Below are 22089 nucleotides of genomic sequence, written 5' to 3'. Positions count from 1 at the left end.
CAACCGTAGCTTTCTAAGGCTCATGGGTGCGGGCAGTGTCGCGTCCCTCCCCCCCTGGCAGGACCGTGCTCCAGGCCCCACTGGCCGTTTCCTCAGTGCTCATCTCTGCCTCTTCTGTCTCCGGGCAGCAGGAGTTTGGCCAGAAACCTGGGTGAGGTCGAGGCACTAACACTCAAAAAAGGGTGAACTAAGGCCTGGGTGTCCATGGCCATCTCCAAGGTGGGGAACCTGGCTCAGCCCCGACAGCGTTCCTCAGTGGACAGTGGTCCCCAGACTTTCAGAGGGGAGGGGACACAGTGACAAATTCATGACAAACACAGGAATAATAAATTTATTGTAAGAACCACAGATGACACGGTAGTGCACATAGAAAAGGGGAAACCTCTCATCGCCAGAGGGCCGGTGGGCTGATGCCCTGTCAGGGAGCCTTCACTCTCTGGAGTGGTTCTGAGGACGCCACGTCCCGAAAACACCGCCCTGACCCAAGAGTGGGCACGGTGCTGGGACAGGGTCCACCCAGGTGCCCCTGCTCCCCAGGCACCCCCACAGTGCTGAGAAGACCCCCATGGCTTAAAGGGAGAATGCCATGAGGTATGAGGCCCAGGCGATGGCAGGGGATTTGCAACTGCCTGCAGGCCGACCTTCCCTCTGAGACGCGGCCAGTGCCCTTGGATCCAGGAGCTTTCCTGTGGCTTGCCCCACGTGCCAAAGTGGCTGGGTCTGAACCCAAAACCGTGACCAGAGAATTCTGTGTGTGTTTTCAGGGTTTCCTATGCTTTCCACGTTCCCCTGCAGAAACAGGAAGTATTTTCTGGTGCACACACATGAGAGGCTCTAGCAAGACCCTGAGTTCTCCCCCGTGCTACTGAGGGAAGGACATGGGCCTTGGAGAGGCCGAGGGGACAGCAGCCCAGGGAGGAGCGCACAGGGCTGGTGGCGTGTCCAACTCCCTGGGGAACGTCCCAACCCCACCACTGATGCAGCCAGCTCCACAGCCACCTGCCCCAGTCATATACAAGTGTGGGAGGATGTTTGGCAGGTCCCCAAGGCAGAAGATAAAAGCAGGAAAGCTAATCTAAGCCCAGGCTCTCTAAGGGAGCCAACACCTAGAAATGTCCGACACGAGGGTGCATGTCCTCTGTGGCCCTGACAAGGCTGCCGGCTCTCCCCGTGGTCCCCAGTGGCTGGGTGGCTAGGCAGCTGAGAGGCAGGCCTGGTGGATGCTCTGCGCCCAGGTGTTGAGCAGGGCTGTGACCGAGTGCTTGTCGGGGAGCTGCAGCAGCCTCGAGGTCATGCACCGGTGCACCGACTGCAGGAAGGGGTTGGCGTCTGCAACAGAGCAGTGGGCCATGAGTGCTGCTGGGCCTGCCACTGGGCCACACAGCAACTCTCTATGAACGGGCTGTCCCAGACACAGGGCATTCCACCCAGCCAGTGTGACCAGGGATGCCATCTCCCACACACAGCGGGGTGGCCGACGGGCCCCCCTCCCAGGCCCACGCGTCAGTGGAGAACTAGAACGTGGACAGGTCTGGAGCCCAGGACTCTCCCTCAGGGACAGCCTTGGGATCCCAGCCCTATGCACCAGCTCTGAGCTGCAGGATCACTGGTCCCCATCAACAGGGCTCTCTCTGGGCCTCTGGTTTGAAGCCATGTCACTCAGATGGGTCCCCAGGAGCCCTAGCTCCTTCTGTGCTCCCCTACCAGCCTTGCAGAGGCCTCCAGGGGCGGCTGGGCCTGCTCACTCCTCACCCACTAAACATGGCTGCCCTGCAGATGCAAGATGGACAGAAGAACACCAAAGGTACAGAGCCCCTTTCTCTCCAAGTGATTTCTGGGCAACTCCACTCCTGTCCACAAAGGGGCAGCCAGAGAAAGGGGAGGAGGGGCCTCCGCTGCGGGAGCACAAAGGAAACCCGGGTTGCCTAGAGCTGACCCCTGCTGCCAGGGCCCCTAGACAGCAGCCATAAGGCCTCGCCACGGCTATCCTCTCGGCTCACCCACCGTACTGCCACTGCCGGTTGATCCACAGGGGGCTCTGGGCGGGGTAGTCAGCAGGGACACTGAGCTCCAGCGGCGGCACACTCGGGAGATCCTTGTCATCTGTAACACACGTGGCTGTGCCTGTGATCTGGCCCAAGGCCCCAGCCTGCCCTGCCTCACAGCCCTGCTCCAAACAGGGCCCTTCATATCCCAAAAGGTTCTGGTGAGGCTTGCTGCAAAGTCTGGAGGTCACTCTGACTCACAGGCTTCCACATCTCCCTCGGGCCTCAGGCTCCATACCTGGATGGCCGGGAGGGGGCTTCCCTGGCAGGCGGTAAGAGGAGAGAGTGTGTGGGCTCAGGGCTCAGCCCTCAAGGCACATCCTAGGACAGGTATGTGTGAGGTTCCAGAAGGACGTGGGGATGGTGGGCTTCGGGGTATGGTGTGAGTGTGCCTATTTGTGGGAGGCCCAGGGCATGTCACGATGGAACATGCGGGCCTGGGCTGGGCCTGCTCTGGGGTCGGGGCTGGCGGCAGAGCCCTGGGGCTGGAGTTCAGGACTCTCTCTCCCACAGCACCAGCCCCGCCTCCCCAGTACGCACCCAACTTGCATATCAGGTGGACGGTGCCGTTGTTACTGCAGTGAGAAGGATCCAAATTCACCAAGAACTTAGGGTCTAATCTGGCCACCTCCCCCTGGAGCACGTTGGGGATGCTCTGCCGCTCATCGTCTTCAAACTTACGCTTCCGGGTGCACATGACCGGGGCTCTGGAGGAGGCAGCTGTGGTCACCACACTGGGCTAGGCTGTGGCCCACGGCCCACCGCCCAGCACCAGTGCGAGGCTGAGCCCTGGGCTATACGTACGTGATGGGTGGGCCGTGGATGGCTGTCATGGCCGGCACGAAGGTGCGGTACAGGGAATGGTTAAAGACAGGTGAGCGGATGTTGGCCAGGACAGCATCAAGGAGTGGCTGGCACAGGTACTGCTGTTTGGTTGGCGGCACCGGGGGAGGTGGGGGCGTGGGCTGGGACAGGACAGCGGGGTCAGCAGCTCCCTCTTGGGGAGGCTTTCCAGACCCCAAGGTCCTCATCCTCACAGCCAGACTTCCATGGCCTCCCCGCCACCTCTGCCCCCTAGAGACAAATACAGCTGATCCTGCATGCATTCTCCGGCCTCCTGCAGCCCTGACCTTCCCCAGAGAGCCCTCCCCCCAGGGCTTGGCCTTGTGCTGGGCGTGGGCAGGTGGAAGTGCAATGGTGGAGATGGGCATACACCAAAGTCCGCGAACCTGGGGGATGGAGGGAACACCCACAGGACCACAGCCGGAGGGTGACTTCTCCCATGTTCCCGCACATGCTCTCCTTCCCCACAGCCGACCTGACCGGAAGGAAGACTCCAGGGCAAGGTCCCCAGGCTGAGCGGCATGCCCCCTCTACCCACACCTGACTGTGAAGGCTTCTCCCAGCTTGTGGTTGTGAGTTGCTGTGGGGTGAGTCCCAGTCTCCCCAGAGATGCCTGCGGCCCTTTGAACACCACCAGGCCATGGTGCCCCACTCACCACTGCCATGTCATTCTTGAGCTTCTCCAGGGCAATCTCACACTTCTGCAGTGTTTTCAGGGGGCACCTGTGGGGGAGAGGGGATGTGGCTGACCCTCTGTGCTTGAGGATGGGGCGCTGATTCCAACCACCGCCCGCCTGGCTTCCCCTGGTGTGGATGGAGCCAGCCTCGGCCACCAGAACCCTCCACAGGAGCCCCAGCCAGTGACTAGCTGTTCCTAGATCCAGAGTATAAGGCAAGATCGTCCCGTCCCCAGGAGTGGCCCAGTCCCGGTCGGCAGAATAGGGCATAAATGTGATGGGTCAGCGGGGAGGGACAGAGGTCAGGCCCCTGCCCCCCAGCCCTATAATCCCAATGAGGGATCAATCCAAGAGGGCTTGGAGGGTGGTCCAGATCCAAGAGGCCTAGTTCTGCAGTTTCCAGCATTCTGCCCAGTAAATGGAACAGAGAAGATCTTCTACAAGGGAGCATAGCCTAAGCTGAGGCAGGGAGAGGGATACAGCCCAAAGGCCAGTCCATGGGCACAGTTCTGTAGCGCACCAAGCTCTGGCGCTCACAGCAGCCCTGAGACTGGCAGGCATGGGTGTGTGCGCTGTGTTGAGAAGCCACTGCCTTACACGGGCTTTTCAGGGCATCATCTTGTTTCATTTTCCTAGATGACCCAGCTGAGCCACAGCTGCCCCTTTTTGCAGACGGGGTAACTGATATGGGGTCACCGGCCCAAGGCCACTGGTAAGTCAGGGGTGGGGCAAAGGTAGGGGACCAGGGGCTTGGAGCCCCAGCAGACACACCTAAGTGGAGCCCTAAGGCCCCTTCTCTAAACTCCACATCACCATCAAATGCCCGTCCAAGGCTGGGCTAACCAAGCAGCCGGACGTGGGCACAGCACCATCCTTCCCCCAGGAGCCTGGGGGCAAAGCTCACCGCTTAGAGGGATCTGTCAGGATGTCCAGAAGGCTCTTCATCTTACTCAGGTCCTTTTTTCTGTCTGGGACAGAGAGGGGCCACTAAGACACGTGCCTGGGGTATTCCCTACCCCCCCACCCCCAAACACGCTGTGCCCCCTGCCCCGGCCGCACCTTCATTCTTATCGATCTTGTTGATCATACGGCGCAGGGGCTCGATGTACTTGGAGAGCTGCTTCAGCTTGTCTAGATACTGCTGCTCCTCGGCCTGGCTAGAGCCAGCTGGGCTCATGACCGAGCTGGGATTCACTGCAGGATACAACGTGGTGAGCACGGCTCCAGCCCACAAGGCCGGGCTCTCTGCAAATCCTCAAGGTGGGGGCTTCTAGAGCTCACCCACCCCATTACAAGCGGAGGCCTCCAGAGGGTGAGGGGCGAACCTCAGCACCTCGACCTGCAGGGCTGTGTGGCTTACACGATGGGTTCTGGTCCTCAGATCACACCCACTCCGAGCCTGACTTACCGGGGGTGTTTAAAGGTCCCGGGGAGGGGACGCTGAAGTTCTGCGGGGTGCGGGCTGTCACTGGACTCTGGGAGGGCTGTGGTGAGGGGCTCGGCAGGAAGCTACTGGGGGAAGGCGCAGGCCCGGAGCTGCAGCAAAGCAAAAGCAGGTGCACCTGTGAGCTGGGGCACAAGGTGGGGCCCGCCCTGGGAGCCAGGTGGGGAGGGCCACCCCGGCCAGGCCTACCTGACGTTGGAGTTGGGCTGCGAGCTGGGCTGGCCAGGCTGCGGGGACGGCTGGGGGGGAGGGGGCATCGACTGTGGGGTCTGCACCTGCTGGCCCGGCGATGGCGAAGACAGCATGGTGAGGCTGTTCTGGCTGACCTGGAAGTGGAGGGGGCTCAGCCTGCTCGCCTGCCACACGCTCTCACTCCTGCGGCGGCTTGGCTCCCCCCGCCCCACCCTCATCTCACAGACCCCATCTGCACACAGACGCGCCCTCACCCTCTCAGCCTCACCCGAACACCCTTTCTTTCAGAACACCCTGCTCCACGAATACCAACACGGGCACAGACCCCCACCCCGAGGATCCACACAAACAAGTCCACGATGACTGAGCTGCTGGCAGGAAGGCCAGGCTGGGCAGCTCTTGCTCCTTGGCGGGGAGACCATGAAGTCCACAGGCTTCTGGGCTTGGACAGGACATCCCCATGTTTCTGTTTGACAGGTGGGGAGCCAGAGAAGGCCTATGGCCTTGGATGGTGCCGCCTGGCCTTCCCGGCCTGTGTCGTTCTCCTCTGTGTGCCAGTGAGGACCCCGCTCTGTGACAGAGGGGACCATCTTTCCATATGCTTCCATGAGCCCCCTCAGCTCTCAGGCTACAGGGTGGGGCTGTCTCATGTTTAATGCGAGCAAAGTGGCCTCTGTGTCAGCCCGTGCCAGCACGTGGGGCCTGAGGATCCTCAGTCTGGTGGCTGAGCAGACTGCCCTCGACTGGCAGAGTGAGCCCCACAGAGCTGCCTCGCCCAGGACATGGCAATGGTGGCCTAAGGGCCCGGCCAGGACCAGCCCTGCCAGCTTCAGGGCTTCCGAGGGTCAGCGGAGGCGGCTTCTCCCACACCCTAGTCAAGCTCCTACATGCTGAGTGCCCCTTAAAGCCTGCTTCCTGGAGTCTAGCCCACACCCCTCCCCCCACCAACTCTTGGACCGTGCAGTTCTGCAGACCAACTCTGGCGCTTCTCCCAGGGCACTCCAGACCCTGGTGCCATCTGGGGCCATGGCTTCACGCCTCCCTCCCACACACTCCTCTGCCACGGCAGCAGGGTGGGGGGGGGGGGGCAGGAACATGCAAGCTCAGGCCTCCAGCTGCTGGGCCCAGTTGCTCTACCAAGTGAAGCAAAATGGTCCCAGGTGATTCACACTGATGCCAGCGAGGGTAGAAATGGGGCCTGCGGCAGCTTAGTTTGCTGAGCCAAACTGAGTACAGCAGGCTTCTCCTCGGCAGGACTTGCCTTCACAGTGCTGGGCTATGTGGAGTCCCAGAGTGGGTGGCATGCCCCCTGCACTGGAAAAGAGGCTCTAGAATCCACCAAGTACCAACAAACCCCCAGGACTAGGAAGGTGAACAGGCCATCTCAGAAGAGCCCATGCCGAGAAGCAGACAGTGCCAAGGAGGGCGAACTACAGGCCTTGGGCCTCCACACCCTGGGCCCAGCGTGCTAGGCCTGGGAACTCTCCCTGGAGTGGTTTCCTGCGAAGCCCCTGCTGTACCTCCCTTTGCCATCTCCCCGACCTGCTGCCACACACTGCCCTCCACTCCCTGAAGCTGCCTCTTGACATGCCCTCTTCCTGCCTGAGCTCAAATCTCCTCCCCTGGCCTCTCCCTGATGGCACGGCCCTCACCGGCCCTCACCTGCCCCCACCTGCCCCAGGGAGGAGGCCCAGCCTTAGGGGCAGGTGTCCCTTCTAGAAGGTGCTTGGCTCTTGTCTGTGGTCTAAAGCTAGTGCTCCTCTGAAGGGAAATGAGGCATGTGAGGGCACCACGGCCAGCACAAAGCCACTGCAATGGGAAGGCCACAGCACGGTTCACTTCCCACCTAAATGTCTGAAGCTGTATTTTATTTTATTTTATTTTTTTAAGATTTTATTTATTTGACAGAGAGAGACACAGCGAGGGAGGGAACACAAGCAGGGGGAGTGGGAGAGGGAGAAGCAGGCTTCCCGCGGAGCAGGGAGCCCGATGCGGGGCTCGATCCCAGGACCCTGGGATCATGACCTGAGCCAAAGGCAGACGCTTAACGGCTGAGCCACCCAGGCGCCCCTGAAGCTGTATTTTAAAAGGCACCCTCAGCACTCTGACCACGGGGGAACAGGGTACACTTTCCCCATACCCTCTGCTTCTGGGTTCCATGGAGCCACTGAACACACATGGCTCCCCTGGGCATTAGAGTCCACTGGACACAGGCAACAGCGGCCTGCCCAGGCCTGGGGCCCAAGCTCAGTGCTTCTGCTTCCTCCTGTGAGCCTGTCTCTTATGTCCAGCCACGGACTCCCCCGGCCACTCTCCAGGCCACCACAGGAAACCCCTAGGCCTTCGACATCCAATCCAGATCTCTTTACATCTGACAAGTCCTCTGGAAAAAATGCCTGATTCAGTTGGCAGCAAACATATTCCCCTTCTCAGGCCTTCAGGATGCCCTCCCAAGTCAGCCCAAGGCTTCCAGGCCTCCCAAATCCTGAGACGCCACAGACACACGCAGGACGAGGAGCTGCAACCCAAAGGCCTCTGTCAAGAAAGAAATGGCCAACCAAGGCGGCTAATGAGATAGAACTCCCCCCGCCCCCGCCACAGTCTTCAGGTTTCTGTCCCGTCCAGCTGGCTGCTGGGGCAGAGGGGAGAACTGCTGCCCCAGCTCTGCATTTTCCCTCCCTGGGCGTGTTCTGCCAGAGGCACAGGCATGTCTGTCACAGTGGCCAGCACATGCCACGTGACACTAACGCCGGGCCTTCCCGCTGTCACGGGCCTATCACACAGGGGAAGTGGGAATTAAGAGGGAAGTGACTTGCTCAAGGTCACACGGCTAGCAGAGGAGCTCAGGCATCTCAGCACCATCTACTCTCCTAGGGAGCAAGGACAAGTGTCTGGGAAGAGACCCTGCACAACAGCCTGAAGGGAAGACGGGGGGAAGGAAGGTTCAAGCAGAGGGGACACAGCCTGAGCACAGGTGGGTGGCAGGGCCAGGCTGCTGGGCTGCAGGACAGCAAGCCTCATCTGGGGAACTAAGTGCTATGCAGAAACCTCAGAGAAGGCTGGTGGCACCATACCCTCTAGCCCTCTCGGGACCACCACACCCACCAGACATTCCCAGAACTGCCCCATCCTCCTGGCTCCTGTACATGACATGTCCCCAGGAGTCTCTCTCCAGAGCAAAGAGGAATATGGACCCCACCATGGCACCACCTGCTTACACTGCCAGGGACCCCATGTCACCCTTGGACTCCTATGCAGGGCACTACGTCCAGCATAGAGTCCTGCTCTGTCATGGGTGTTGGGTCATGAAGTGCTCTCCACAATATGAAGATGCAGCCATGGGACATGCCGCAGGGCTGGGGGCAGAGAAGTGGCTGAGATGAGAGCCCACCCAGCCCTCAGTGCCACCTCGGTTAACGGACCCACTGTCCTGCCGCACAACCTTGCTCGTCTAGCGAGCTCTGTCAGAGGCCTTTCTACCAGCAGATTCCAGCCACTTCTGCCTCCTACTATGCCATGACTACCAAAAGGGAGGCCAATGCCAAAGAACTCACACTCCAGTCAGCGAGAAACTGCTATTGGCAATCTGGGGTAACTCTTAAGGGTCAGGAGGCAGGAAGGGTTACAATAACCATGCTGCCAAATGGCAACGCCCCGGCCTCAGGAAGGCCTGTGCCACCGTCTCGGTGGCGTGTGGTGGCGCGGCGCAGGGCCTGGGGCCGGCAGCCCGTGGCCGCCTTGCACAGACTGCCCAGCTCCCGGGCGGCAATGGTGGCCGCAGACAGGCCATCGGGGAAGGGCGGGATTGTCTGCTAGGGTTACAGATGTGGCTGCCTGACAAGAGAAACGGCGCTTTACAGTTTTGGCAGATCTGGGGTGCTCACAACAAACCCGCTAAAATGGAAAGCCTATTCGACTAGGGAACCTTCTTACCATTTTATTCTCAAGAGTCCTAGAAAAGGGCCTGGCCCATGGAATGCACAACAGGACAATTTGTTAGACAAGTGACTACGCCATGGAAGAATTCCAGATGTCATCCAGTAATGGAGAGCCAGCAATTCACCTCTCTGAAAAACTGTGATGTACACAGAAGTCTTTATACACCCAGAAAGGAGCGCATGTAGTAACTTCTACACTCCACACAGTAAACCCTAGAACAGCACAGTGCTACAGAACTTTCCACCACGACAGACTGACTTGCTCTATAATTTGTGCCGTCTTGTATAGGAGCCACTGGCTTCCCCATGGCGCCCCTGGGCACTTGATATGTAACTGAACTTCAACTTAAGGAACGGAATTTTTAGTTTTGTGTAATTTTAACTAATTTAAATGTAAATACCTACATATGGCTGATAGTTATATAGTATCGACAGCACAGCTCCGCTTACCTTCGATTTCATTTTACCACAAAAAAGACACCACCATAACTATTCAGAACGCTAAACTTTTAAAATTTTTTTAAAAAGTAAACTCTACCCCCAACGTAGGGCTTGAACTCATGACCCTGAGATCAAGAGTCACATGCTCTACCAACGGAGCCAGCCAGGCGCCTCTAAAACATTCTTTTTCAAAAGAAAGTTAGCTCCCATCTTCTCCAGCAAATGAAAATAACTAGAACTATCCAAAATACTGAAATGAAAATAAACCCAGGTATTTATTCATATACACTCAAGAAACACAAGCTGGGTTTGGCTCATGTGAGGTTGGTCCGTCACACTGAGAATACAGTGAAGGAAGTCACCGGTGATTACAATGTGCCTCACAAAGGTGGTCCTCTTCAGAGGACCCCAAGCTTTCCGGGAGCCCTTGGGTGCTGCCCCATAAATACCTGTGCTGAGGGCTATCTGCCCAAAGGGGTGGAGCTTGACTGGGCGGCAGCTGGGGGGTGGTGGGCAGGAACTGGGCTCCTACTTGCACCCCATCTCAGGCCAAGGCTGTGGTGATCATCTTGAGGTCAGAGGGAAAACAAAGTGATCCCACCAAAGAAACACAGTGCGTGGGCGAGTGGAGAGGGGTGTGCCACCTCTGAGACAGGGAGCGCCCATGGGTGAGGGGTGTTTGGGGCTCGGGGCAGCCTGGCCTAAATGTCCCAGCCCACAACACTGAGGCCTGTGTAGGCATCAAGAGTCCACTGGAGCTTCCATGAATGCTGCCTCCAGACCCTCTCTGTCCTGGTGGCTGCACTCCTTCAACAAACCTCTGATCTGCTGATGGGCCCACAGAGCCCTCAGGGCCTGACCTCATGGGCCATGGGGGTGGTTCTGGGAGACTAGGCTCTGGGGACAGACTCTGAAAGAGAGCACTCCACCAGAGTCACTATGAGAAGCTGACCATCATTAAAACAGAAAGAGTCCACATAAGCCGGCTCGTAGCATCTTTCCTTCTTAGGAGTCAAAGTGCCTGATCAAAATGCCTCTGAGGGCCTGAACTCAAACCATCCTCCTCTCCTCAGGCTTTCAGGGAACTGGTTTCCTTCTGTAAGGACAATCATGGCGGGGCAGGCAAGGGAAGCCTGGCACTCTGTTCCTCCCAGGTACACCTCTATAAGGATGCAAGTCAGGTCTGTTCTAAGCATACAAGATGACTGCAGACTCCAGAACTCCAGCATGCTCTGGAACTGCTCTCCTCATCCACATATACTTCTAGGAGCATAAAGGTGGCAAGGCAGGCTGAGCACAGCTGTGAGTCTGGGCCTGGCTTGTGTTGATGGGAACCCGGTGGTCTCCCGTGGCCTTGGCACCCTAGCTCTGGGCTCCGAGTCGGGGAATGGAGCCTGCACCTGGTCCCTGGAGAGCAGGGTCTGCATGCACTCACAAGTGTTAAGATGAAACCAACTAAAATAGCAGGGCCAGGATCAGAAAGGAAGTAGACCTGAGAAAAACCCAAACGAAAACCTCTGTCACAGGAGGCTTGTGAGCTGGTCTCTGAGACCAGGGCGGCACGGATGGCCATTCAGTCCCTACGGCAGGTATGCCAGGGACAGGGCTCTGAAGCAGGACAAGGGCCTGCTCTTCCAAGAAGCCTCTGGCATCACATGCGTGTTCCATACTCACACCCACTGGTCACATGCACTGGGCACTGGGGGGTGACACAAGCAGTGGAAGATGCCAACCTGCTGGGCTGGGGAGGGGATGCTCCTACAGCCACACAACAAAAACCTGCCAGGGTGGGAGGCCAGGAGGCCACTCTCCCGGTGTCAGCCAAAACTCGGGCACAGTCCCATAGAGCCCACCAGCCCGTCAGACACAAAGTGGGACATTGGTGGGGTGTGTGAGCACTCATAGGGTACTCGGGGAAACACGCCTATCTCCCTTGGAGGGCCCACTGCCCGCACTGAGCGTGGGGCCGAAAGCAAGTGTCCCTGGGACTGGCTCTCTGGCCTGTGGTCAGCTGGGGCAACGGTGAACAGTGGTCCATTTACAACCAGCGCTGCCTTCAGAGGAGCTCCTGCTGGCAACTCAAAAGTACCCCTTCCAGAGGAAGAAAGGCCTTGAGAAGTCAGTCAGGTGGTATGAGAGAGGTGGAGACCTTTTTCAGGAAAAAATAAAAGTAATAAGGAATGAAAAGCTTAAATCTAATCTGCTACTGACTGTTTTTCTTGTAACTGAGACCTCCTGAGAGGGAAAGTTTATTTTCTTTTAATCACAAATCCTAACGGAAAACACATCAGTAGTGTTTACTGGATCACACGAGCCGCAGCAACTCCTCGCATTCATTCTCACGAGCAGCTATGCTCACTACTCCCAACACCCATCTACCCAGAAAGGATTCAAAGTCCACCCTGCAGGCTACAGGCCTGCTCCCCTGCAGGTCACTGGGCAACAGGGCCTGGGGAAGAGGAGACCCAGGTCCGAGTAGTGCAACAAGGCTCAGTGCAAGATCACTGTACAGCAGCCGGGTTACCTGCACACACATCAGGGAAGTGTGCCTTGGAAGACAAGTCCCTATAACTTGAGAACTGTAGTTAAATTTCCATATACTAACAGAATAGAAGGTTAAGAGACAAAAGCCTAGGCATTTTTGGAAATGGAGACACATTCTGTTCTGGATTTATCTTCAGTCACAGGTAAAATTTAGGGGAGAAAAGGAAGTTTAGTGCAGTTCTCTTGTCATGTTCTAGTAAATCCCACAATGGGTGATGATGATATCACTTTTCATTTACACAAGTTATGTCAGATAAAGCAGAGCCTGGGCTCAGGGCTCACTGATTTTCCTGGAACACCAAAATACTAACCTTTACCCCAGCTTGAGAGCTGTAGTCACCCATCAGGCTCACAGCACTGGTGAGCGTGATGGGGCGCCTCTCTTCTGCTCTGTCTGGGAGGGCAGACCTGAGAGACGAGGCATGGAGGGCTGTGTGCTCGGGCCCCCTGCCCCCAGCGCTTTTCTCACAGAACCACCAGAACCTGGCCATGCATCAGGACACACGTTATCAGTAACCGCAAAAAACTGGAAAGCATTTCAGGGTCCAAGAACAAGACAGTGATTAAGGACAGCAGAATACATTCATAAGCACTCAGTGTAAAGTAACACTGACTGACTAGATGTCTCCCCTCCTCGGCACCAGCAGGAGGTGGGGGGGGGGGTCTGTGGAAAAATCACGAGGCCCGATCCCTAACCCCAAACACCAACAAGAATCTGGCCGCTACTGGGAAAGGCCGGGCAAGGCCTACTCTGCCCCATCAACATCCAGTACGCAGAGGGTGGGCATCGAGGGCCTCAGCTACACGTCTCTGCACAGAGGGCCAGCCCTGGCAGCCAGCCGGCGAGCGGCCGCAGCACAAGCCTGTGCGGTCTGCTGGTGCTCTTCCGTTCCCAGAGTGCTACTGTGCACCGCCCGCCAGCCCTGTGCTCTGAGCCGAGGCGAGGCTGAGACCCCAGCGCTACCCTCTCCCACACGTGTTCTCAGAGAAGGAGGGAAGGGGGAAGATGGAGGGTGTCTGAAGAGAGGTGGGCGGGCTCCGATAGGACCAAGGCGAGCTGGCCAGCTCGAGGACCCCCAGGACTGGCTCCCAGACTGCCCCTGATCCAACCAGGCCCCTCACCGGAGGGTGCCTGACATCCAGCTCCACGCACAGGTGGACAGGCACCCGCCAGCAACTATGGAAGCCCTTGGCCGCGAAGGCCCTCACCTGCACTCCGGAGCCCACGATCTGGGAGGCCTGTGCCGTCGGTACCGCCGTCTGCTGCTGCACCTGGGGCTGCACCTGCTGCACCTGGGGCTGCACCTGCGGCTGCTGCACCACCATCGGAGTTCGCACCTGAGACAGGACGGGAGAATGCGATCTGGACACTACTTCTGCGGGAGCTCTGAATCTTGAAGATTTTCATGAGAAGGGACGGGATCGTCGTGACTTCACTAGCTCTGATGTCATCTTGCTGACCTTACCCATATCTCATTAGAAGTGTCCCATCCCAGCCTGGCTCTGAGCCGAGCCCCACCTCCCCTGACTATGATGAGCAGCATGGCCCTCCCACTGGGGTGTCACCGTACAGCCACCCCTACCATCTACTGCTGCAAACAAAGCGATGGTTCCCAAGGCCAAGTGCAAAGCCCAGCCTGCTCGACTTCTGGGCCAAGCACACTGATGGTCTTCAAGAGCCCCATTTAAAGCCCCTACTCCTCAAATGAAACCAGGGCTGGTCCCCAGGTGACAGGTGTGACCATACCTTGCTTCTCACGACCCGCCCCAGCCTTCCAGCCTGGCCCCATGGGCCTCCCATTTACCTGCCACTCAGTCCAAGCATGGCCCAGCCCCACCCCACTCAATGAATCAAAAACAGCAAAGTCCACGAAAACTAAGGAAATGAGCTGAAAAAAACTATTAAAACGGCCCCTTGACACAGCTCCCCCTGACTTGACGCCAATATTGAGTCCTCTGTATAAATGTCACTGACTGTATTTGCTTTATAAGACCGACAATAACACTATTTTCTGTTAATACCCTTCCTCACAAATATGGTAACGACAGGGATCTTTGCGCAGGACGTAACTCTGAGCAGTTAGCAAACCACTGTGGACTCTCAGGGAGGCCGCACACCCTCCCTCACAGCGGGAACACGCGTGCTGCTGACCACCTGATCACCAAGTCTTATAACGCCACGGCCGCTGCCGGAATCAGGCAGGCTGCTCGGAAGAACACTGCTGCCCAGCAGCAGGGACGCCTCCGTGCGGGGTACAGCAGCTCTTGGAACACACGCTCCCTTGCCAAGCTGGGTGCAGAGGCCGGCACGGGGAAGAGCCACCCGCGTCCCAGTGCTGGAAGAGGACACACTGGCCCTAGCCCCGGAGGCCCGGAAACAGCTGCCGGCCACGGGTACTCACGAGCTTCAGCTGTGGCTGGGCATACAGCATCTGTCCAGGGAGGGCCGGAGCCTGGGACACCAGAGGCTGGGTCTGTGACTGCGGCGGGAGCTGCGATGGCTGGTTCTGAGCAACCGGTGGCTGCTGCGGTGGCGGTGGCGGCTGGTGGTGCTGCGGGTGGTGCATGGGCTGCAGCTGCTGGGGCAGGGCCTGCGAGGGGGGAGGCTGCGGCTGCTGCATCGGCGGCTGCTGGAGCGGCGGCTGGGCCTGCAAAGCTTGCTGTTGCTGCTGCTGCTGCAGCTGCAGCTGTGCCATCCGCTGTAGCTGCTGCTGTTGCTGTATCTACGGGCAGAAGGAGCCGGACTCAGTCACCCCGCCCACCTCTGGGCCCGGGGAGCCTGCCTGGGCTGCCTCACAGGGCACCGAGGACACGCCGAGTGTGTGCCTGTGCCCTGGCCATCGGACGCTGGCTGCACCTGAGTCTGAGAGAGCGGAGGTGCGAGGGAAGGACCCAGAGGGTTTTAGGAAGGGCTATGTGGAGGTGCAGCCCCACAGAAGCTGGGGGTAAATGCTCGGTGGCTGCCGACCTCTCAGGCTTCCCCAGGGATGCTTGTCTGGTCACTAGAGTGGGCAGCAGCGTGAGCCTTGGGAAGACAGCCAACATCTGCTATCCAGGATGAGGAGGAAAAGTGGGACTAAGGCCCACAGTCAGCTCTGGGGGAGGGGGCCTCCAAGACCCAGGAGGGGGGCCGCTGGGAAATGGAGGCAGCAAGCCAAGGCCTGGGGAGGGTGGGCAAGTGGGAGAGGTCCCCTCAGGTCTTCCCTCCCTCACCCAAGAGCAGACCTGACGACGGATGCTTAATACGTCTAGATGCTGCCTGCCAACCACGGGAGGAAGAAAACAGTTTCTTCTAAGCAGAGCTTCTAATGTGACACTGCCATTCCCCCGCGGGAGAGATGAGGTCCGGTCAGAGCTGTGTCCAGACACCAAAACACTCAGAGACAAAACTGGAGGCATGCAAGTGCTCAACAGAAACACGCTCACAGGACGGCTCAGGCATTCCTGCACCTTGGCGTGCTCTTCTCACTTCTTGCTTCGGTTAACTCCTACACGAATCGCTTGCACCCAGAAGCCTTCATGGATCCAGGGCCCCCCACCCCCTGCACACAGTAGGCCCGCGGCCAGACGCCAAGCCTGACAGAGAGGCCCTCCTCGTGCCATCCCAGTGCCCTCCTGACAAGTTGGGGCCTCTCTCTCCTCCTGATCCTGGGCTCTGCGGGAAGCCCCCAGCGGAGGAAGCCAGGGCACCGGGCGTCAGGAGGCGCTGTGGCCGCCTCCGACCCAGCCCTGTGGCTGGTGCGTGTCCAGGGCTCCAGGACCACAGGGTTCGGGCGGGGGGCGGGGGGGCTGAGCACGGGAGCCGGGGCACCTAGTACCTGCTGCTGGTTTTGATGATGCAATTTAATCAGGTGTTGCTGCTGCTGCTGCTGCTGCTGGAGCTGCTGCTGCTGCTGCTGCACCACCGCCTGGAACTGCTGCTGCATGGCATTCTGCTGGGCCTGGAACTGCTGCTGCTGCTGCTGCTGCTGTTGCTGCTGCTGCTGCTGCAGCGCCACCTGCTGCTGCTGGAACTGCTGCTGCTGCTGCTGCAGCGCCACCTGCTGGAGCTGCAGCTGGGCTGCAGGCAGAGCGGCGAGTCAGGCGGGGCGCGGCGGCGCGCGGCAGCGCGCGGCGGCGCGCGGGGACGGAGGGCACGCGCCCGAAGCGCCCACAGGCGCCGGGGGCCGGCGCCCCGGTCAGGAGAGCCCCACGGGGGCGCCGGCCGCAGCGTCTGTGTTCATTACGGAACGTACTCGTCGGAATTTCTCTCTCACAACAGAGAGGAGAGAAAAGGGCCCACTAAGTCTTTCCAATGGCCAAGAGGCCCAGCCTCTGGCAACCACTGGGCTACTTTGTGTCTCTGTGCAGTTGCCTATAATAGACACTTATCAGCGGCATCTCACAGTATGTGGTCTTTGTGACTGGCTTCTTTTGTTTAGAGTAATAGCTACAAGGGTCACCCCTGTTGCACGTGCCTTTCATTTCTCTTTATCGCCTAACGGTATTCCAAGATTTGGATACATTTTGTTTAACCACCCATCAGGTGATGGACATCTGGACTGTTTTCCACCTTTTGGTGGTTATGAATCATGCTGATATGAGCAAACATTTACAAGATTTTCTGTGGTTCAGTTTCTTCTGGGGTGATGAAAATGTTCTAAAATTGACTGTGGTGTTCAAATCTTGCACAACTCTGTGAATATGCTTAAAAATCACTGAACATGGGGCGCCTGGGTGGCTCAGTCGGTTAAGCGTCCCCCTTCGGCTCAGGTCATGATCTCGGGGTCCTGGGATTGAGCCCCGCCTGGGGCTCCCTGTTTAGCAGGGAGCCTGCTTCTCCCTCTCCCTCTGCCTGCCACTCCCCTGGCTTGTGCACGCGCTCTCAAATAAATAAAATCTTAAAAAAAAAAAAATCACTGAATGTTGCACTTTAAATGGGTGAACCACAAGAATGTGAATTATATTTCAGTAAATTTGTTATTTAAAAAAAGGAAATAATCCAGAGAGATCCTTTGTACACTTCGCCCAGTTTCCCCGACAGTATCATTTTGTAAAATTATAACATCATAACACAATCAGAATGTGCGCTCATATGTGTGGGTGTGTGTATAAAGTTCTGTACAATTTCCTCACCTGGGTAGATTCAGCCACTATTGGACTCAAGTTATTGAACAGCTCCAACACCACAGGGATCCCCCAGCACCACCTGGCGTCACCCCCTTCAGCACCCCGGGGAACCACTAAGGTGCCCTCTGTTTCTAATATTTTGTCACTTCAAAAATGTTATGTAAGTGGGGGCTCTATAAGATGACTGGCTTTTTCATTTAGCATGATTCCCTGAAGACCATCCAGGATGTAATGAATATCAGTAGCTCTTTCCTTTTCACTGCCAAGTTGTATTCCATGGTACAGGTATCTCTGTTCAACCATTCATACCATAAAGGACATTTGGCAGTGATCGCAGATTTGGGCTATCATAATGCTGCCATGAACATTCGTGTACAGGTTTTTGTGGGACTGTAAGTTTTCATGTCTCTGGGACAGATGCCCAAGAGTGCAACTGCAGAGTTGTATGTTTAATTTTTAAAGAAGCTGAACCATTTTACATTCCCACCAGCATTGTATGAGTGATCCAGTTTCTTCTCATCCTTGCCAGCATTTGGGAGTGTTATTTTAGCCATTCTGCTGGTGTATGAATTTTTAAATTTATCTTTTTGTTACAGATTTCTCTTTGACGGAGAGAAGATACCGTGTGTATGGCAGCACTACTCTGAGAGTGTTGAGGCTTGCTTTATGGTTTATTCTTGTAAGTATATTTGTTCCATCCACATGCCTAGATGATGATGCTGTTCCAATCTTCGCTAAATGCATCCCCTGTCGTCTGTGTAACTATCAATAACTGAGAAGAGGAGCTGCCTGACACAGCTTTCATTTTAAAATCTTTCCGTATCTTATATTCTAGGTGGGTTTCTTGTAAAGATAATACAGCTGTACTGTTGCCTTTCATTTACACTCAATCTCACATTTCCTATCTTTTAGCAGGAAAGTTCTGTCTACTCACATATATTGCGATTACTTGTATTTCTCAACTTATTTCCTTTTCTAAGCTTCTTTCCCTCCATTTTTTTGTTTTCCAGCTTTATTGAGATAGAACTGACAAATTTTTTCCTCCTTTTCTGAATTTTATATATATGTGTATATATATGTGTGCGTGTGTTTTTTTTTTTTTTAGAGATTTAATTTTCAAGTAATCTCTACAGTCAACACGGAGCTCGAACCCACAACCTTGAGATTAAGAGTTACATGCTCCACCGACAACCAGCCAGGTGCCTTTTGGATTATATTTTTGTTGGATGGTTGAGCTGAGTTTTGCATGTTGTTTGGATTTTTGGTTTTTTCTTATTCCCCTTTTTCCTACTGGTTTGGGATTTACAAACTACTTCTATTGTTTTGGCAATTACTTTCTTTTTTTCCTTTTCCTTTTTTAAAGCAATTATTTTTTCAATTTTATCATGCATATTTAACTTTCCAAAGTATAAAATATACCCATATATTTTTTAAAGATTTTATTTATTTATTTGACAGAGAGAGAGACAGCGAGAGAGGGAACACAAGCAGGGGGAGTGGGAGAGATAGAAGCAGGCCTCCCGCGGAGCAGGGAGATGGATGTGGGGCTCCATCCCAGGGCCCTGGGATCATGACCTGAGCTGAAGGCAGACGCTTAACGACTGAGCCACCCAGGCGCCCCAAATATACCCATATTTTAATCTCTTTCCCAAATACAAGAACCTCAGAACACTCTGTTTTTTAAAGTAGGTTCCACATGCACATGATAGACCTGGTACCTATCCTTGGATACACTTCCTGACTTCTATTTAGTTTGGTCCCTGTTTATCTTCTTACACCCACATAGCACACTTACATTAAGAGGCAGGACAGTGGGGTGCCTGGGTGGCTCAGTTGGTTAAGTGTCTGCCTTTGGCTCAGGTGATGATCTCGGGGTCTTGGGATCGACCTCTGCATCAGGCTCCCTGCTCAGCGGGGAGCCTGCTTCTCCCTCTCCCTCTGCTCCTCCCTCCCACTCATGCTCCACCCCCCAATAAATAAATCTTTAAAAAATAATAAATAAATTAAAAAAGGGCAGGACAGGGTGCATGGGTGGCTCAGTTGGTTAAGTGACTGCCTTCAGCTCAGGTCATGATCCTGGAGTCCTAGGATCGAGTCCCACATCGGACTCCCAGCTCGGTGGGGAGTCTGCTTCTCCCTCTGACCCGCCCCCCCTCATGCTCTCTCTGTCTCATTCCTTCTCTCTCAAATAAATAAATAAAATCTTCAAAAAAAAAAAAAAAAAAAAGGGCAGGACAAAATAATGGCTGGAGTACAGCCTCTGACCCGACTGCCTGCACTCAAATCCCAACTCTGTCACTGCTCTGTGCCTCAGTCTCCTCAGCTGTGGAAAAGAGACAATAATAGTACCTACACACACTAAAAATTAAAAATCTGTTATAGATAAAACACTCAAAATAGTGCTTGGAATGTAGCATGTCTGTATAGTTAGCTGGGAGCATTATTATTTTACAGAGGTGATTTTTGTTTATAAACCACCAAGGATTCTCAACCTTGTCCCAGTGAATATTTTGGGATAGACACTTCTATGTTGTGGGGCGCTGTCCTGCACACTTAAGAGGTTTAGCAGCATCTCTGGCTTCTACGCTAGATGCCAGGAGCAACCCCACAGTTGTAACATCCAAAATGTTTCCAAACATTGCCAAATATCCCCCAGGGTACAAAATAGATGAGAATCACTGGTTTAGATTTACACACGCTCACTACCTTACATAAAAAAAAAGTTTCTTCTCCCATTTTACATCTGACATCACAGGAAGGATGGTCTGAGAGGTAAGAGGAAATGGTGAGCAAATAAAAAACCTTTTAGGGACGCCTGGGTGGCTCAGTTGGTTGGGCATCTGCCTTCGGCTCGAGTTGTGATCTCCAGGTCCTGGGGACTAAGTCCCTGCTCAGCGGGGAACCTGCTTCTCCCTCTGCCTGCTACTACCCCTGCTTGTGTGTTCTCTTTCTGACAAAAAATGAAAAATCTTAAAACATTTTTTTTAAATAAATAAATAAAAATAAAAAACCTTTTAGTGAAGGTCTCTTGGGCTTTGTTTATTGAAAATGTCTGCTTCCCCCGAAGCCTTGGGAGTTTTGCTGGCACACAACTGTGGTCAGCAGCTCTATCCCCAGGGCTCTGACAACCTCCTACTCTCTTCTGGACACCATCACCAAGTCCACTGAGTCTACTTCTTGCTCCTTTCTAGAAACTGGCTATTTCTAAGATATTCCTCTGGCCTTTGGTGTTCTGTGGTTTCCCCCAAAATAGGTTAAGGCATGGATGCCTTATTCATCCTGCACGGGACCACGGGGCTTTTCTAGCCACCATCTCCTCATATACTAGTGTGCTTCTGTTCTCTCCACTTGGTCCTTTCATTAGTTGTTGGACTCTGATTTTATCCTCTGCATTTCTTTGGGGGGCGGGGGGAGGGACAGAGACTCTTAAGCAGACTCCATGCCCAGCATGGAGTCCGACATGGGGCTTGATCTAATGATCCTGAGATCATGACCTGAGCCAGCCAGGTGCCCCTTATCCTCTGCATTTCTTACCCTCCTATTTTCCATGTCTCCTTCTCTGGGCTCCATTCTAGATCATTTCTTCAAATGTTGTCTCCAGTCCACAAATTCTTTCTTTAGTTGTATCTTATCTGTTGTTCATTCATTTCCACTTTCTAGTTTCAATAATCACATTTCTCATTTCTACAAGTTCTACTTGGTTCCTTCTCAAAGCTGCTTGGTCACTCCACCAGGTATCACAGTGCCTGTTCATTTGAAATTCCATGCTTGATTTCTTTAATCAGGCCAAGCCCATAGCTAACAATGGTTATGTGTGTGGTCCCTGGGCATCTCCACATCTGTTTATTGTTTCTATTCCTCCTCATGGTGTCTCTGCTTTCTTTCAGGCCTGCTGCTCTTTGATTGTGTGCTCACTGCTTGACCTTAATCTGCAATTCCCACAGGCCTAAACTGGGGGCACTGTCCTCCAATCTGCCCTTGCTTCTGGGGGAGCTAGGGATGTCAAAGGCCCCAGCACAAATCCCACTAGACAGAGGGATGCCAGACTTACTTTCCCCAATCTTGCAGTGGGCCAAGGCACAGCAGGCAAATCGCCCTACCTTCTGCTGGCCCAACAATCCAATGCAGCTAGGATCTAGTTGTCTAGAAGGAGGACAGTTCCTCAGCATCCAGTCTGTCAAAGAGCCAGAAATAGGCCTTATTTTCAAAGTTGGTTTTATAGGCACATGATATAAAATTCATTGAGGAACAGAAATGTAGAGTGAAAAGTAAGTCTCCCTTCTAATGCTGTATTCAAGCCCCCGGCCTCACCTATAGTCAGTGGTTTGTTTCCATGACTGATCCAGGGCACCCAGAGACTATCACAGCGTGCCCTGGACTATCCTTTAAGAACCTTTGCAAAACCTCTGACCCAGGCCCTGTCCTGAAGCTGCCTTAATCACACAGTGGCATTTGGAGAAACTGTCAGAAGGGAGTAACAAATTCCCAAAGGGCCACAACACCTACTTCAGCTAGACCAGGCAGGCAAGAGGGCCAAGGCAGAGAGGGAGGGACTCTGAAAGGCAGCAGTGGGACATGAAAGTAGAGAACCCACATCAACCTACACAGAAGACCAGGTCCCTCAGAAGCTAAAAACAGGATGTGGGCCAAGGTCAGATTGGGGAGGATGTGGGCAGGATGCCCAAGCTTTGCCACTGAACTGACGAAGTGTTAGGAGTGAGACAAGGCAAATAATGGTAGCATTCTAAACTCATACACTTTAAAACTATTTTTTATTATAAAATATAAGTCTGTGATTAAAAAAAAAAAAAAAAAAGGTTCAACCAGAGCATAACATAAAAAAAGAGCCAGAACTG

The 22089-nt window shown here is 54.8% G+C and overlaps 1 protein-coding gene across 3 annotated transcripts in view; it reads right to left on the bottom strand.

Moving 5' to 3' along the window:
* Positions 1 to 315: 315 nt before the first annotated feature.
* MED15 (mediator complex subunit 15) overlaps positions 316 to 22089 on the bottom strand; it is a 63457-nt gene continuing 41683 nt past the window's right edge. The window contains exons 6-17 of one of the 3 annotated variants that reach the window (XM_045887167.3): positions 15943 to 16184; positions 14527 to 14847; positions 13334 to 13462; positions 5199 to 5335; positions 4974 to 5101; positions 4625 to 4759; positions 4470 to 4533; positions 3545 to 3611; positions 2850 to 3010; positions 2586 to 2752; positions 2005 to 2103; positions 316 to 1329 (exon numbers count right to left, since the gene is read on the bottom strand). In XM_045887167.3, coding sequence (XP_045743123.1) covers positions 1193 to 1329; positions 2005 to 2103; positions 2586 to 2752; positions 2850 to 3010; positions 3545 to 3611; positions 4470 to 4533; positions 4625 to 4759; positions 4974 to 5101; positions 5199 to 5335; positions 13334 to 13462; positions 14527 to 14847; positions 15943 to 16184 — 1787 coding nt within the window. In that variant the 3' untranslated portion in view covers positions 316 to 1192. The other 2 variants (XM_064578040.1, XM_064578041.1) reach the window with 2 other exon arrangements.

This window comes from Mirounga angustirostris, unplaced genomic scaffold (assembly GCF_029215605.1).
Source record: "Mirounga angustirostris isolate CCGP_5_RB_7025 unplaced genomic scaffold, mMirAng1.0.hap1 SCAF_14, whole genome shotgun sequence".
Lineage (NCBI taxonomy): Eukaryota > Metazoa > Chordata > Mammalia > Carnivora > Phocidae > Mirounga > Mirounga angustirostris.
Note: the sequence above shows the minus strand (reverse complement) of the source record. Positions and strands in the feature narration are given on the sequence as shown.